Source organism: Gorilla gorilla, chromosome 15, assembly GCF_029281585.2.
Source record: "Gorilla gorilla gorilla isolate KB3781 chromosome 15, NHGRI_mGorGor1-v2.1_pri, whole genome shotgun sequence".
Classification (NCBI taxonomy): Eukaryota; Metazoa; Chordata; class Mammalia; order Primates; family Hominidae; genus Gorilla; species Gorilla gorilla.
In genome coordinates this window covers 108,295,527-108,311,211 of record NC_073239.2, presented here as the reverse complement: position 1 = coordinate 108,311,211, position 15,685 = coordinate 108,295,527, and the positions used below count along the sequence as shown (strand labels likewise).

Below are 15,685 nucleotides of genomic sequence, written 5' to 3'. Positions count from 1 at the left end.
TTCAGTTGTAGGAAAACTTTTAAATGTGTTTGGAAAAACCTGGGAATACAAGTCTATTTTTTCTTTCTTAAAATTTTTTTTTTATTATTTTTTCTTAATCTCGCATATTATACCTCCAACAAATGAACTTTTTCAACTCTAGATTTCGTGAAATCTGGAAACAGTCAAGTATTTCCAATGAAAATTTAGCATCTGAATTGGGATGTGCTGTAAGTGTAACATACACACTGATTTCAAAGTGTATGGAAAAAGAATGCAAAGGCCGGGCGAGGTGACTCACACCTGTGATCCTAGCACTTTGGGAGGCTGAGGTTGGGGGATTGCCTGAGTCCGGGAGTTCAAGACTAGCCTGGGCAACATGGTGAAACCCCCTCTCTACAAAAAAAAAAAAAAAAAAGTAAAATAATACATTTTTATGTCAGTTATGGGTTGAAATGATTATATTTTGGTTATATTGTCTTAATTAAAGTTAAATATTTTCACCTGTTTCTTTTTACTTTTTTAAAGATGGCTAATAGAAAATTTGAAATTAATGTGTCTCAGTTATGTATATTGCTGGACAGCCCTGGCATCTGAGCCAGTTTTTGCTGGAAATGTGATTGATGGTTCTTTAAGGGGACCAGTTAATGGCTCAAGAGTAGCTTTGGCCATAGGATTATATCTTAGGAGAACCATGGTGTTTTGAAAGGAACAACTCAGAAAGATATTGTCTGTTCCTAAAACATGATTTCTTTTTTTTTTTTTTTCTGAGACGGAGTCTCACTCTGTCACCCAGGCTTGAGTGCAGTGGCGCAGTCTTGGCTCACTGCAAGCTCTGCCTCCCGGGTTCATGCCATTCTCCTGCCTCAGTCTCCTGAGTAGCTGGGACTACAGGCACCCGCCACCACGCCTAGCTTATTTTTTGTGTATTTAGTAGAGATGGGGTTTCACCGTGTTAGCCAGGATGGTCTCGATCTCCTGACTTCATGATCCACCCGCCTCGGCCTCCCAAAGTGCTGGGATTACAGGCGTGAGCCACTGCGCCCGGCAAAATGTTATTTCTTAATTGCACAAATGACACATGTTTCTTGTGGGAAAACTAGAAAGTACTGATTAGACAAAATTAAACATCCTGTTTTGGAAGGAGAACACGTACATTTTCTAGCAATATTTCTAGCAGTGTTTTGCTTAGATTAACATTCGCATAAAAATAACAATTTGCATTTTTTGCAGTGACCTTCAGATTATTTCAAAAAACAAAACAACAAAACAAGATGATTTCACATATTGCATCTCGCTTATAAACACGTTCACCCTGATACAGGGCTGAGCTTGGACAAATGGCAGAAGAAAGCTAGCCAAGAGTTGGAAAGGGGATTGTGGCTGGTTTGCTGGTGATGACCTTTGTTTTTTGGGTTGACTGGAACACTTGAATGTAGTCTTTTTCTTCTTTTTTTCTTTTTTTTGAGATGGAATCTTGCTCTGTTACCCAGGCTGGAGTGCAGTGGCGCGATCTCAGCTCCCTGCGACCTTTGCCTCCTGGGTTCAAGCAATTCTCCTGCCTCAGCCTCCCAAATAGCTGACGTTACAGGCATGTGTCACCAGGCCTGGCTAATTTTTGTATTTTTAGTAGAGACGGGATTTCACCATGTTGGCCAGGCTGGTCTTGAACCCCTGACCTCAGGTGATCCGCCCACCTTGGCCTCCCAGAGTGTTAGGATTACAGGCGTGAGCCTCCGCACCCAGCCTGGAGTGTAGTTTTGAGGCTGGGAGGGAGCTGTGTGACGGACAGGCTCATGTCATTGGGCACTCTCCTTTCACTGAGTAAATTAGCTGGAAAGCAGATTTCACTGATTTTACTGGTGTATTTTGCCGGGAGTGGTAGGGCGAGGGTGTTGGAACCCTTTGGCAAACTCATACATTTAAGAGACAATTTTTTCACATTGACTTTTCCCAAGCCCTAAAGGAGGGCTGAGGCTGTTAAACAACTCACACTATTGTCCAACACGTACAGATATTTACCAGCTGAGACATGTTTGAGAAAGCATTAGCCGTTGCTGACACGGTGACATGTGACCCTGGATAATGGAGAAATGTGATTTCCAGCACTGAGTGGAGGGGGATTGGTGTGTTCAGGAGTGGAGTACACCTCACGGTTTAACATCCCCTCCTGCAGTGTGGATAGGAGCCATAGAAAGACAATAAAGAGGGACGAGAAGACCATCTTCTATGTTCTCTGCAGGTGCTGGCCTCTCCTGGCATGCGGCCTCGGCCCCCGTTCTAATCTGACTCAGAGATGGTCTGAGATACGCACCCGGGCCATGTGGGTTGTGTAATTATCCCCCTCTTCTTCTCGAGTGCTAGTTAGCGGCACACTGGATATGGAGATTCCGCATGTTATGCAATAGAGCGACTTACGAAACTAGTTGTGTCTTAACAGAAACACATTTTTAAAGGCCTAACAGGAGCTTTCTTGGTGAAGAATTTCTATAGTGGCCACTTTTAGAATAGTTATGAAACCCACCCTCTTTTTTGTCTTCCGTAAAATTGGATTTTTTTTTTTTTTTTATAGACAGGGTTTTACTCGTCACCCAGGCTGGAGTGCACTCGTGCAACATAGCTCACTGCAGCCTGGAACTCCTGGGCTCAAGCAATCCTCCTGGGTAGCTGGGACCACAAGGCCTCAGTGCCACACCTAGCTGATTCTTAATTTTTGTAGATCCGAGTTTTTTCTGTGTTGCCCAGGCTTGTCTTGAACTCCAGGCTCAAGCCTCCCACCTCAGCCTCTCAAAGTGCTGGGACTACAAGCGTGTCCACCGTGCCCCACCAGAATTGGAATTTTAAAATCTCCTTATTTGTGAATGACATCCTGCATCTAGGCACAGAAGACTGATCTGCCCCAAGAAATACTTAGGGGGATGTAAGTGGTAGGCTGGGCTGTGAGCCGGCACGCTGAGGAGAGCCTGTACCCAGACGAGCAGGCATGACTGATAGCTGATGCCTGGGCCTTCTCTCCAAGCCCACTGGTGTGAGGGCGGGAAGGCAGCTCATCGCCTGTGCCCCACCTCTGGCTGGGCAGAGCAGCTCTGATGTATCCCTCGGTTAGGAAGCCCATGCTATAAATGAGAGAAGTCTCCTCATTTATAACTTGTACCAAAGACCTGCTTATTGCTGGATCCTGAACCATCAGATTAGAAAGGCTCAGTAGCATCTCTTTAATCTTTATTTCTTCTTCTTCTTCTTTTCTTTTTTGGAGACAGGATCTCCATCTGTTCCCCGGGCTGGAGTGCAGTGGTGTGATAGCTCACTGTATCTTCGACCACCCAGGTTCAAGCGATTGTTCCACCTCAGCCTCCCAAGTAGCAGGGATCCCAGGCACATACCACTATACCTGGCTAATTTAAGAGTGTGTGTGTGTGTGTGTGTGTGTGTGTGTGTGTGTGTGTGTGTGAAGATGGGGTCTTGCTATGTTGCCCAGGCTTGGTCTCGAAATCCTGGCCTCAAGCTATCCTCTTGCCTCAGCCACCCAAAGCGTTGAGACTACAGGCATTAACCACTGCGCCTGGCCTCCTTATTTTTTAATTGCACAAGCCATACAGTAAAAATAAGGGTATCTTTTAAAAAAGAAACATCATACTGCTGTCCTAGCATGTCATCTATTGCCTTTTTTTCCAAGGCCTCTCTACCTATGCAGACATAACTTTAGCTTTCACTTTATTTTTTAAATATGCTTTTTCTTTTTTCATAACCCCATTAAATCTCTTGTCGGCATACTTTTTATTTGCTAACAATCAAGACAGAAATACAGTTAGGCTTTGGCTTTCGTGTTTGTTTGCATCTTACGTGCTCCTTGCTGTCATTTTAGTGCCTTCGTAGTCACCACGGGATGGCTGTGCACCCGTCCGGGGACTTCATTACTTGCAATTTACTTAATCCCTCTTTATTTTTGTTTCCGGTTCTTAATGGTATCTTTTCCCCCTTTGTTTCTGCAGGAAGTTCTCCAGCAGCTGATTGTAATGAATTTGCCCAATGTTTTGATGATTGGCAGAGACCCACTGTCTGGTGAGTGAAAGCTGCTCCCTTCTCCCCTGTGGTGCCCAGCCAGTGGCATGGCGTTGGGCAGCTGCTGGCCATTGAGCTCCGGCTGCCAGCTTGGGCCAACACAGTGAAAACACGTGATCGTTTTGGTGAGATTTTAAAGAGTGGGTTCATTACCCTGAGGCATTCAGCCAAGGGCACATTTCTTCCTTAAGAATGAAGCCTCCCAGGCCGCGCGCGGTGGCTCACGCCTGTAATCCCAGCACTTTGGGAGGCCCAGGCGGCCGGATCATGAGGTCAGGAGATCGAGCCCATCCTGGCTAACAAGGTGAAACCCCATCTCTACTAAAAATACAAAAATTAGTTGGGCGTGGTGGCGGGCACCTGTAGTCCCAGCTACTCGGGAGGCTGAGGCAGGAGAATGGCGTGAATCTGGGAGGCGGAGCTTGCAGTGAGCTGAGATTGTGCCACTGCACTCCAGCCTGGGCACAGAGCAAGACTGTGTCTCAAAAAAAAAAAAAAAAAAGAATGACGCCTCCCAACCATTCAGATGTGTGTGCAGAGTCCAGTGAGGCCACTGCCTTGTTCCTCCTGGGAAGATGAGTTTGGGTTTAGGTGCCTGAGTCATACCATCTGGTGGACTCACCTCCTCAGTAAGTGTGGAATCAGCTGACACCATCAGGGAGTGTGGTACCTTAGACAAGAGAGTAAGAATCTCTTTAGAGAACTGACATCTGTCACTGGGGTCCTGGGAGGTTCATGCTCGGTGACGGAGCTCATTGATCTGTCTTATGTCTCCCTGTTGGACTCAGCTCTCCTGGCAGGCACGGGTTCTAGGTCCCCGCAGTCTCTGACGCTCAGTGTGAGTTTGAAAGACTCAATGAGGCCGAGCGCAGTGGCTCATTCCTATAACCCCAAAACTTTGGGAGGCCGAGGCAGGAGGATCGCTTGAGCCCAAGAGTTTAAGACCAGCCTGGGCAGCATAGTGAGATCTCATCTCTAATTATAAAATGAAAAAAAAGAAAGACCAAATTAAATGTCCTCCTGGCATCTTACAGAAAGTCAGAACTTAATCTCTGCCTGTCAGATAACTTCCTTGGTGCATTAAATGGAGTGATGCCTTGCGTCTCTTTCACCTGTGTGTGTTTACCTGCACCCATAGCTCGTGGACAGAAGTCGCAGGCCCCAGGGACAGAGTTACTCGCTGGCTAGGACTTCCCTTGTTCTGATGGAGACCTTGTCATCATTTTGGAACCTTAGGTCTGGGGCCTCCTGGAGTAGGTGAGGGGTCAAGGAACACAGGAAAAGCCACACCTGTAGGATGGTAATAAACCGTGAATCCTAAACATTAGAGACATTTCCAAAAGGGACTCGGGCTTCCCTCTGTTGGCGTCTCCTCAGCCTGGTCTCACTGCAGCCTGGCCATCCCCTCTCCTGTCCGTATGACAGTAGCTAGTGGCCTTGAGACTTCAGAAGAGTTCACTGAGTAACCAGCCGAGGACAAAGCTGGTAGGAGAGCAGTCTTCTTTTAGTGCCACCGCCCTGAGAACGTCAGCAGCGGCTTCCTTGTTCTGTGGGGGCGCTCTTTCTGGGCTCCAGCTGGCTGAGGTGTCCGCCTTTTCTCTGCATGAGCCAGAAGGAAGAGCATCCCTGGACCCCTGATAGTCTTCAGTGCTCTGGCCTGTGGCCACTCACCGCCTTACATGGAGACCCTGCAGAGGCCACCCCTGGTCCTCCTGGTGGCCCCTGGCAGCAAGCACCCTCCCCCACTTCCCATGTTAGTAGCATGGGGCCTTTGGTTCTGCTCCCTTGCCAGCTCTGCCATGGGGCCATGTGTGTTCCGGCTTTATTTCATGGCTCCCCCAGAGAAGGGCGGGGACGCCAGATGCAGTGCATGCTGGCCACAGCCCTGGGCTCCAGGGACCGGGGGACTCTCATGATTTCTGGTAACTTCAGGGAAGTGGAGCCTGTTTTGCTGAGCAGAACTCTGCCGCCTTCCTAGTTTGTTTGGGGCTGGTTATGGGAGGAGATGAGAGCGATGCCTGTGGAGGTTGGCGGTAGCTTAGTCCTGTTGTTCCGTCTGCCCTGGAGACAGTGGAGGAGCAAAAGGCGGGGGCAGCCACTCCTTAGCAAGCCCACCCTGTGCTTGGCACTGAACATGCATTACAAATGGAATGAAAGACCGAGCGTGGTGGCGAGACACTAGTTCTACAAAAAATAAAAAAGTTAGCCGGGCATGGTGACACGCACTCATAGTCCTAGCTACTTTAGGAGGCTGAGGCAGAAGGATTGCTTAAGCCCAGGAGGTCGAGGCTGCAGTGAGCTGTGATTGTGCCACTGCACTCCAGCCTGGACGACAGGCAAGACTCCATCTTTAATTAGTTAATTAAAATTTGTATTTAAAGGAATGAAAATGTGCTTCTGTGGTGTGGCTGCGCCCATTTCCGTTTATAGGGAGAGAACTGAGGCTCCAAGGGCTGGGGTGCCATGTCCTTGACCAGTTGGCCTGTAAGCAGAGGGGCTGATCGGAAACGTGCTCTGTCCGCCCCCAAACCTGAGCCTCTTCATCTGTCACACATGGACATCTATGGGTTAGGTTTAACTGTAGGCAGTTGCCAATATCCAGTCTTTTTTGACCTATAAAAATGGCATATGGTTGAACCTAATATTAAACGCATCCTTCTCCCCGCCTTTTCTCACCCCTCCCTTTAGCTCCGATGTTACCTGCATAGCTTGCCCACCTTCCTGCTGGTGCTCCCCCTCTTCTCATCCCTGCAGGTGTCTCCCCTTCCACTACCATCTGGAAGCCTGCCCTCTCTGCCCCACTACCATCAGGCACCTCCCAACACCACAGAGATTGTCCATGGGCAGAGAACATAGGTCCGCATCTCAGGTCTGCTGCCAAACAGAAACATCTGTAAAGATGTGGATGCTGATTTTTTTTTTTAACAGCTTTATTGAGGTATCATTTGCATGCTATAAAACACACCCATTGTAAGTGTATAATTCAGTGATTTTTTTTCATAAATATACAAAGTTGTAAAACCCTAACCACAATTCAGTTTTTAGAATGTTAAGAGGAAGCTGGTTTTAGACTGTTGACAGGTGAATTGAATGTCCCTGGGGCCCCCGTGGTATATAATCAGCCCACATGGATCAGCTGGTCCCAGCTCTGAAGGTGGAGTTGGAGAAACTGGACAGTGAGGGCTGGGAAAGTGAAGGACGGGAATAACTCTACCCATCACCGAGGGCTCAGAGGGCCCCTGGCCTCGCTGACTGACATGCTAGACGGTGGCCTTGGCAGGCTGCACACAGAGGGCAACGTGTCAGGGCTGGGGGACGGGGAGCTGGGTGCATGGATGAGTAGGTTTGACAGGGGTCCCAGGGTGCTCTGAGAGCAGAGGAGGCTGGCAGGGGACATCCACCAGCAAGAAGATGCAGACACCAGTGCTAGGGGCAGAGAGATGTATTTATGAAATAGCATTTTCAGTTTTAAATTGTAAAAATAGATGTGTGAAGCTTTTTTCGTTTCTTTTAAAACAAAGAACAAAGTTGGTGTTTTTTTAATTTGTATGGTTGCCCGGGGTGGGGCATGTGTGTGCTTTTTAACTAAATCTATCCCCCTCGTGTGTGAGGGGCTTGCTTTGTACTCTTTTTGATGGATGCTGACACTGTACTGTTATTTATAACGTTTTATAGTTTGGGGTAACTTTTCTGTTTTGGGCACATAGCATCACAAGCTCCCAGATTCCAGATCCCAACAGAGCATCTGGTCCACCCACTGTTCCCCAACACAATGATACTAAAAGACCCTGAGAGTCTACGCATTTGTCGCCTTTCTCTGACCTAAAAAAGGGAGGTGCCACAACTTACAGTTTTTCTGTATGTCTCACTTAACCCCCCACACCCATCAGACAGAAGGGTGTTCACTCTCTTCCTATCCCGGGTGGAAGTCAAAGACAGTGCAGTAACTATGAAACACTACTTCGTGTACTGAAAATTGCTTTTGAAATCTCTCCTCAGCATCTGCCCGTCCCGGCCCAAACTCCTCACTCCCTTATGCTGTGTCCGCCCTGGGACCGTCTCTGGATTTCTGCTCTGATGGTGCTGTGGTTTTGCAGCTCACTCTCAGCTGCACCCACGCCCCCGGGGAGGGGAGGGTCTGTCTGGTGCCTCACTGCTGTAGTCTCTGCTTCTCCGAGCACGGCCTGGGCTCTGGCTGGACCCTGCTTGAACCCCGCCCTCACTTTTATATGACGGCTCTTATAAGAGCCTGCCCCCATAGTGAGGCAGTGTGCAGGCTTCTGGGGCCTGAGTGCCGTAGAGCGTCCTTCGCTTTGCTTCCCCTCAGCCATCCTTATCCTTGCCTCTTACCCATGTCTGCGCTGTCGCCTGGCGTCCTGGGTCTACCCTCAGTGCACCCCCAGAAGCCGAGCTCTCCTCTGCAGCCCTCCTCACCACCACCAGCTACCCTGCTTCCGCCTGGCTGCTCCCCAGGGCAGTGTCCTCACCTCTGCCCCCTGCAGTCTGCTCCCAGCATGGCAGCCTGAGCAGCCCACTCCTCAGGTCAGCCGACTGTCATTTTGCAGCCCGCTCTGGGCACTAGGGCCTGTGCACCTGCCGGTCCCTCTGCCAGCGAGCTGTGTAAACACCTCCTGTGAGCCCCTGTTCAGTGTGGCCCCACCTCTCTCTCCTGCCACACACCCTGTCTTCTTGGTTCTGCTCTGCTTTCCCTTCTCCATACCTTTTGGCACCTGTGAATAGCCTATACTGTTCACTTATTTTTTCCCCTCTGTGGCATTGCATACTTTTCCCCCGTTAGGGTGCACGCTCTCATGACAGCAGGAATCCTGGGGTTTTTTGTTGTTGTTGTCAGTGCATTCGAATGCCTAAATCAGTGCCTGGCATGTAGTAGGTGCTCAGTAAATACAGCATCCATGCAGGGGGCCCACCTTTCTCTCTTCCTCTCTCCACTTTGCTCTCCCGTCAAGCTGGGGCCCCCGACAGGTGTTACCCACTTGCTCTCATGGATAAGAAGGCCAGTTGTCAGTGGTCAGGGTCAAGTGAGATTCATTCTCTACCCAGTACCACGTGTCTGTCTCCCCTAGGCCTGAGATGACTCCCTGAAAACCGCCTTCACCATCTTGCCAGCTGCACAGCTATTAAACATCTTTCGCGGTTACTGGTGAGTGTTTTCTACAAGAAGCCTGTGAGAAGCAAGAGCTCACGTCTGTGCTGTCTGAGCAGTGAGGGAGGTTGCTGGATGGAGCTAGACCAGCTCCGGGGTCCCTCCAGCTCTGGCTTCTCAGCATCTTGCTCAGCAGCCAGGCCTGTCACTGTGCCACACGCACAAGTAAAGACTAGATTTGTCTGACAGGAAGCCAGGGTGTTAGCAAATTACTTTCTGCGATGAATCACAGGACAGTTGCACTGGAAGAGAGCATTGTTTTTTCTTCCAGGGTTTGTATCCAAGTATAGTAGTGGTTTCCAGACTTACACATGGCCGATCCCACCGAAGCCATTTAGAATGGAAGGGAACGAGCCATTTAGGTGCAGAAGCCCAGCCCAGAGAGCGGAGGAGCTCATTCAGAGGCACACAGCATGGACGTCCCCATAGGTGCAAGACGGATTTCGCACCATAAATTGCACAGATGGTTACTTTTGTGGACAGTCAGCCACTGATTCCAAGCAAGAGGGTTACTGTCACCGGTCTGCCCTGATGTTTCTTACATTCTAAATGCCAAGCAGGATTCCTGGGAGCCCTGGAGGAGCTGCGACTCCATATGCACACCCTGCAGGGTCCTGTCTGAATACCCCTGGAACCTTTGAGAAGAGCCTTGGGGTTTCATTAATTGCTGTTCAGCAGCCTGGCCCTCTGTCCTATGTTTTCTCTCTCTTATGATGGTTACAGAGGGTGCACATTCCAGCAGCAGAGGAAGCACCCTGAAGAGACAGGGTTCTGTGCACACAAAATGCTGTGACCGGCCTTCCTTCTCAGCTGAGTGCAGAACTCTATCTACTGCACCAGCTGAGGAAGCCAGAAGGCCCGACTTCTGACCTCCCCAAATAAAAGACTGGAGTACCTTTTCATCCTTCCTCATCTTAGCTGGCTGCCCCTCAGCCAGAGGCTCACAAAAGGAGCTCAGCCCAAGCCCCTCCTTTAGCTCCCCTCTGCTGGTGAGATGAACAGGCCGCCTCTGCTCAGGAAGCCCCCAGTCTGGGTTGAGGCAGGAAGGGAAGACAGAGTCCTGCGACATTTATTCTAGGACAGAAGATGGTGCAAGAATGTGCTTCACAGCCAGTGCAAGGGGGCTGATGAGTTCTGCTTGGGCAGGCCAGGAAGGCTTCCTGGAGGAGGCAATATCTGGGCAAGCCACGGACAGAGAAAGCGAGGAAAGGTGTTCTAGGTGGAACGAGCTCAGGGGAGTGCAAGTTGCTGGGAGTCTCATGAGGAGCAGCAAGCCTGGGGCAAGGAGGAGGCCTTCTGTGACAGCTGAGGTTTAGGATTCATGGGCCAGAGGAAACAGACCTCCTGAAACTCCGTGGAATTTAATATTTAACCCTCTCAGTATTGATTTGCTCTCCTGCCAGTGTGTCCTTGGAGTGCTTTTCAGATCCCATGGAAACCTCTCTCTCGTAGCCCACACGGCACAGCCCTGCCTTCCTTCGGGGGCCCCCGGGAACTTGTGAGGGCTGGGTGTGCCCGAGGCTTACTGACCTCCATCCTGGCAACCCAGGCACAGGCTCAGAGTCCGGCTTGTGGGGAACAGTCCTCCTGCTGCAGAGATGGTGCTTTTAAAAATCAAAAGCCCTGTCCTCCCGGCCCTGCGGCCCTCCCAGTCCTGCCCCTGGCTCCATGCCTGCTCACCGTGTGGTGTGGAGGCTGAGGGTCGGCCACTCAGGCTTCATGAGCCATTCTTGTGTTCTTTTCCCCTACACCTGTTGTTTTTATTTTATTTCTCCTGGCCATAATTCTCTAATCCTGTGTATAAATGTATATGTGTGTGTGTGTGTGTGTGTGTGTGTATATATATATATAATTTTCATATTTGCAAAACGTTTTGGGCGTTTGAATGGGAGGGAAGAAATAAGAAAAAGCTAATCTTGCAGGCATTTTGATTGTTCTAAAATTTCCTCTTTCATCCTTGAGAGAGAAGGTTCAGAAAAGCAACCAAATGCTGTTTTAAACTACCCCGTTTCTATCCTGCTTCTTTGCTTCTGTGCTGCTTGTTGGATCCGGAAATGAGGTCTCCAGTCCATGTGCGGTTCTGGGGCACTTAAGCCAGGAGCCGAGGCTTTCCTTTCCTAGGAAGGTGCAGAGTTTGGCTGACACCAAGCCCAGCCAAGCGTCACAGTGCGGCCCACACGCCGGCCTCCGAGCACCCGCGGATCTGCCTGGAGACCAGACTTTGTTAGTAAACTTCCTAGCGATGGCCCAGGCACACAGAGAACGCCGCTGGCTGCAACAGCCACACCATGGCTTCCAGCAGCCCTACTCTCTGTGGCCATCGCCGTCTGCGGAGGAGGGAAGAGATGCTATTTGTCAAAGGTCTTTATGTTTGAGTTTTCCACGTGGTGGTTGGGAGGGACCCTTTCCCAGAGCGTCCCCTGCCTGCCCTAGCTCCTCGCCCCCTCCCAGGGCAAACTTGAGTCTCAAGCTGCAGGCTTGTGGCTGATTCTGCTTTTCTGGTCTTCAGTTGTTTGGTGCTGGGAAATGAATTCACTCTCAGCTTCTGCAGCCATGGCAGGCAGGTGGGGTAGGAGGTCATTTTTGGGGTGAGGGTGCTCCGAGGGGCTGATATTTCAAAGTGTTCTACATGACCTGGGGGTAGCTGTCGTCTGTTGTGCGTGGTGGTGCTGGGGTATCTGTGGGGGTGGGACCGACTTGACATGGGCAGCAGAGAGACACTAGAGTAAAGGGCCACTAGTCAGAGTGCCCCCGGGAGGCTCCTGCACCATTCCACACAGGCATGCAGCTTAGCGCCTGCCAGAGTCCACGTTTGATAAATGTGTGTGCCTGGTTATGTTAATGCCGGGGGGTGGGGGCACGTGGTGACATGAGGATTCCACAGGGGCCGCTCCCCAGAATGTGAGCCCGTGCGTAGAGGTGCCTGCCTCCTTCCCCGTAGGTGGGGACACATATGATGGAGCATCCCCATGTGCCCACCCACGGGGAACTCTCCACCTCGAGTATTCCTCGGCAGTGCCTGGGAAGTACCCCAACTGTTAAAATAATAATAAACAGCTCTTCTCGTTGTAAGCTGAGCCCTCAGGAGGGCCCTCAGAGCCGTGCCCATGTGAGTGAGTGTTGGGGTGTGCCTGTGTACTGAGGAGAGACGACAGGGTCGTGTTCAGTGCACTGCTGTTTTCAAATCACTGTGACAGCCTCGTGAGCATCCTTATGAAATAACTGGCTTTTAAGTACAAAACCAGGGAAAGCAGTTAGTGGTTCACACCAGCATGTAAGCCAGAAGAGAAGAGAATGTAGAATAAGTAAGCACACATACGTGCCGTAGAAGAGAGAAACTGAAACTGCTCTCTTTGCGGTTCTAACCCAGGAACTTGATGCTAACAGTTAACCTCACTCAGTCGGCAAACGCTGGTTAAACAACCTGCATGGGACCACCGGGATCAGAAGCGAAACCACATAGCTCCCTGCTTTGGAAGGAAACATAAATAAGTTAGGAGATGGTAGGTAGTGGTGGACCCGGGGACAGATCTTAGTTCTGTGACTCAGCCTTTCTGAGCTGCATCCTTCTATTTCTAAGATGGAGTCATCATGCCATCCTCAGGGGATTGCTTTTAGAATTAAGTCACATGGTAGCATGCCGTATATTAAGGTGCAGTAATGGTGGTCTGTAGGAGGGAAGGGCAGAATTACTCTATGGAATATGGTCAGTCCTTCCAGGTTGTGAGGGTTAAACCCTGAGCCTAGCTGGTCATTTGCAGGTCCTGGGCCTCTGTGGTTGTGGGGAGCTGAGTTAGCAAGACAGAGGAATCAGTTTCACTGCTTTATCTCTGACCCCTGTTCATCTGTGGAGAGGCATCACTGTGCCTTTGACCCCAGCAAGGGCAGAGAGTGTGCAGTTTGGGGCAGGAAGGGAAAGGGATGCTTGCCTGCCATTGCTTAAATCCCCAGCTTCACACCTCAGTCATTGTTTATACACAACAAGAATTAGTTCCTGTATCTAGAAATCAGAAAGTGTCTTCTGTCTGGGCATGGTGGCTCACACCTGTAATCCCAGCACTTTGGGAGGCCAAGACGGATGAATCACTTGAGGTCAGGAGCTCAAGACCAGCCTGGCCAACATGGTGAAACCCTGTCTCTACTAAAAATACAAAAATTAGCCAGGTGTGGTGGTGGGTGCCTGTAGTCCCAGCTACTTGGGAGGCTGAGGCAGGAGAATCTCTTGAACCCGGGAGGCGGAGTTTGCAGTGAGCCGAAATTGCGCCACTGCACTCCAACCTGGGTGACAGAGTGAGACTCTGTCTCCAAAAAAAAAAAAAAAGTGTCTTCTGAACATGTGCATGACTACATCTTAAAGAACCAAAGAGTGGAGTCAAAAAGGACTCTACACATTATGTACCAGTCATGGAAGGAAGATAGGTTTTGTTCCATGTGTTAACTTCCATTAACTGGTAGTCTGTGGAGGGCTGTGTTCAGAAGGATTCTGAGGCCTACCTAGTTCCACCCTAAGTCAGAAAGTGCTGTGATTGACTAATCATGTCTGCCATGGACTCAGAGCTAGCAAGTCGGGGAATTTTCAAACCTTGATATAATGCACATTTTAGAGGATGGTGTATTTTAATTGTGCAACTACTTTTCTATCCTCACCTCTGCCCTTAGAAACGTGTGCTATCAGGCAGTTTCCCTTTTGTTTTGGAAGCTTGACTGTTAACATCTGCAGCTTTCTATATAGCTTGTGTTGGCCTGCCTGCATTGCATTTCTGCTAAGAAAGGCTGGGGTGAATTTCTTTGTGTCAAGACTCCAGGAAGCAGGTAGTAAGGTAAGGTTTTTCTTAGACTCAGCTATTGACTCAGGCCGTCCTGGGATTCCCCCAGGGGTTCTCCTATTCTCAACAGAGTGTAGTTGTGTTAAGTGTGGAGTGTGTCCGGTCTGATGTTTCTCGATCCCCGCCCCCAGTGGTTGCTTGTGACTTTTTTGGTGTAGAAATCCACGTCGTTTTATAACCTGCCCCCGTTTCTCCCTCTGAACAGCAGCTCGAGTAAGTGTAACCATAAAGCACTTATACTTTGACAAGCAGTGTGCTCTCTTACCTCTTGGCCTTCGCATGTGCTGTTCCCTGGGCCTGGAAAGCCCACACTTGCCTACCCGATAAGTCTGTCTCCTCCTTATCTGTGGAACTCAGCTCAAAGGTTATTCCCTTTAGAGTCCTTGCCCTGGGCCTTGCTGCAAATTAGAAGTTCCTTTCCCGGGTTCCCATAGCATTTATCAGCTTTCTGATTGCTGGTTTGGCTCCCAGCACATAGTAGGTACTTGGCAGGGAGCTGTCTGTAGGTTTGTTTGATCTTGGCCTGCTTGACTGTGTCACTGAGCCAGTCCTACTGGCAAGGACCCAGGAGGGAATCTTCTGCTGTGTTTTGAAACTATTCAAAACCCACAATCTGGTAGATTTATGGAAATAGCGGTTTTTCTTATGACTGAAATCCTGAAAGAAATTGGGCATCGGCTTCTCATGAGAAATGAGGAAACTTCTGCTTTCCCGCCCTGGGCGCTTTTTAAAAAAAAATTTTGTAGGAATCTGTAGGGGTGGGGATCACAGGATGCTTTTGTTAATAAGCAAATATTTCTATTCACTCAGCCTGGTGAGAGCAAGCATCGCTCTGCTTCATTTGAATGAAGGCAGAGGTGAATTTCTTAGTAACCTGTTCATCACCAAAGAGTTTATTTTTTTCATAAATATTTTTCTAAACTTAATTCTCTACCTTTAAAGCCTTTTTCCCTCCTGTTACAAACCTTAGCAAACAGGAATCCATACTCTTCTAACCTGTGCTGTGGGTCAGATTGTTTTCTTGATGTCTAATGGGTGTTGGGATGAATGAGGGAATGAATGAACTCAGGGTTGTCATTGTGTGTGATTGCAGGGTGCTGAGAGAGTAGAACCGTTTGCTCTGTCACCAAACAGCCTCGGAGTGTTGTTTGTTTTTGTGGTGTTTTTTGTTTATTTGTTTGTTTTGGAGACAGGGTCTTGCTCTGTCGCCCAGGCTACAGTGCAGTGGCACAATCAAAGCTCACTGCAGCTTCACCCTCCCAGGCTCAGGCGATCCTCCTACCTCAGCCTCCCAAATAGTGCACCACCAGGTCAGGCTAATTTTTTTTTTTTTTTTAATAGAGATAGGGTCTTGGCTGGGCGCAGTGGCTCACACCTGTAATCCCAGCACTTTGGGAGGCCAAGGCAAGCAGATCACTTGAGGTCAGGAGTTTGAGACAAGCCTGGCCAACATGGCGAAACCCCATCTCTAATGAAAATACAAAAATTAGCTGGGCATGGTGGTGTGCGCCTGTAATCCCAGCTACTCGGGAGGCTGAGGCAGGAGAATCGCTTGAACCCAGGAGGCAGAAGTTGCAATGAGCTGAGCTTGCACCACTGCACTCTAGCCTGGGTGACAGAGCGAGACTCCATCTCAAAAACTCACCATTTTTTA

General features: G+C 49.4%; 1 protein-coding gene across 5 annotated transcripts in view; it reads left to right on the top strand.

Annotated features, from left to right (window-relative positions):
* Positions 1-15,685, top strand: part of CCDC88C (coiled-coil domain containing 88C) — a 145,816-nt gene that overhangs the window by 54,852 nt on the left and 75,279 nt on the right. For all 5 annotated transcript variants that reach the window (XM_055361213.2, XM_004055575.5, XM_055361214.2 and 2 more), the window contains one exon: positions 3,972-4,041. In XM_055361213.2, coding sequence (XP_055217188.2) covers positions 3,972-4,041 — 70 coding nt within the window. The remainder of the gene's footprint in view (positions 1-3,971; positions 4,042-15,685) is intronic.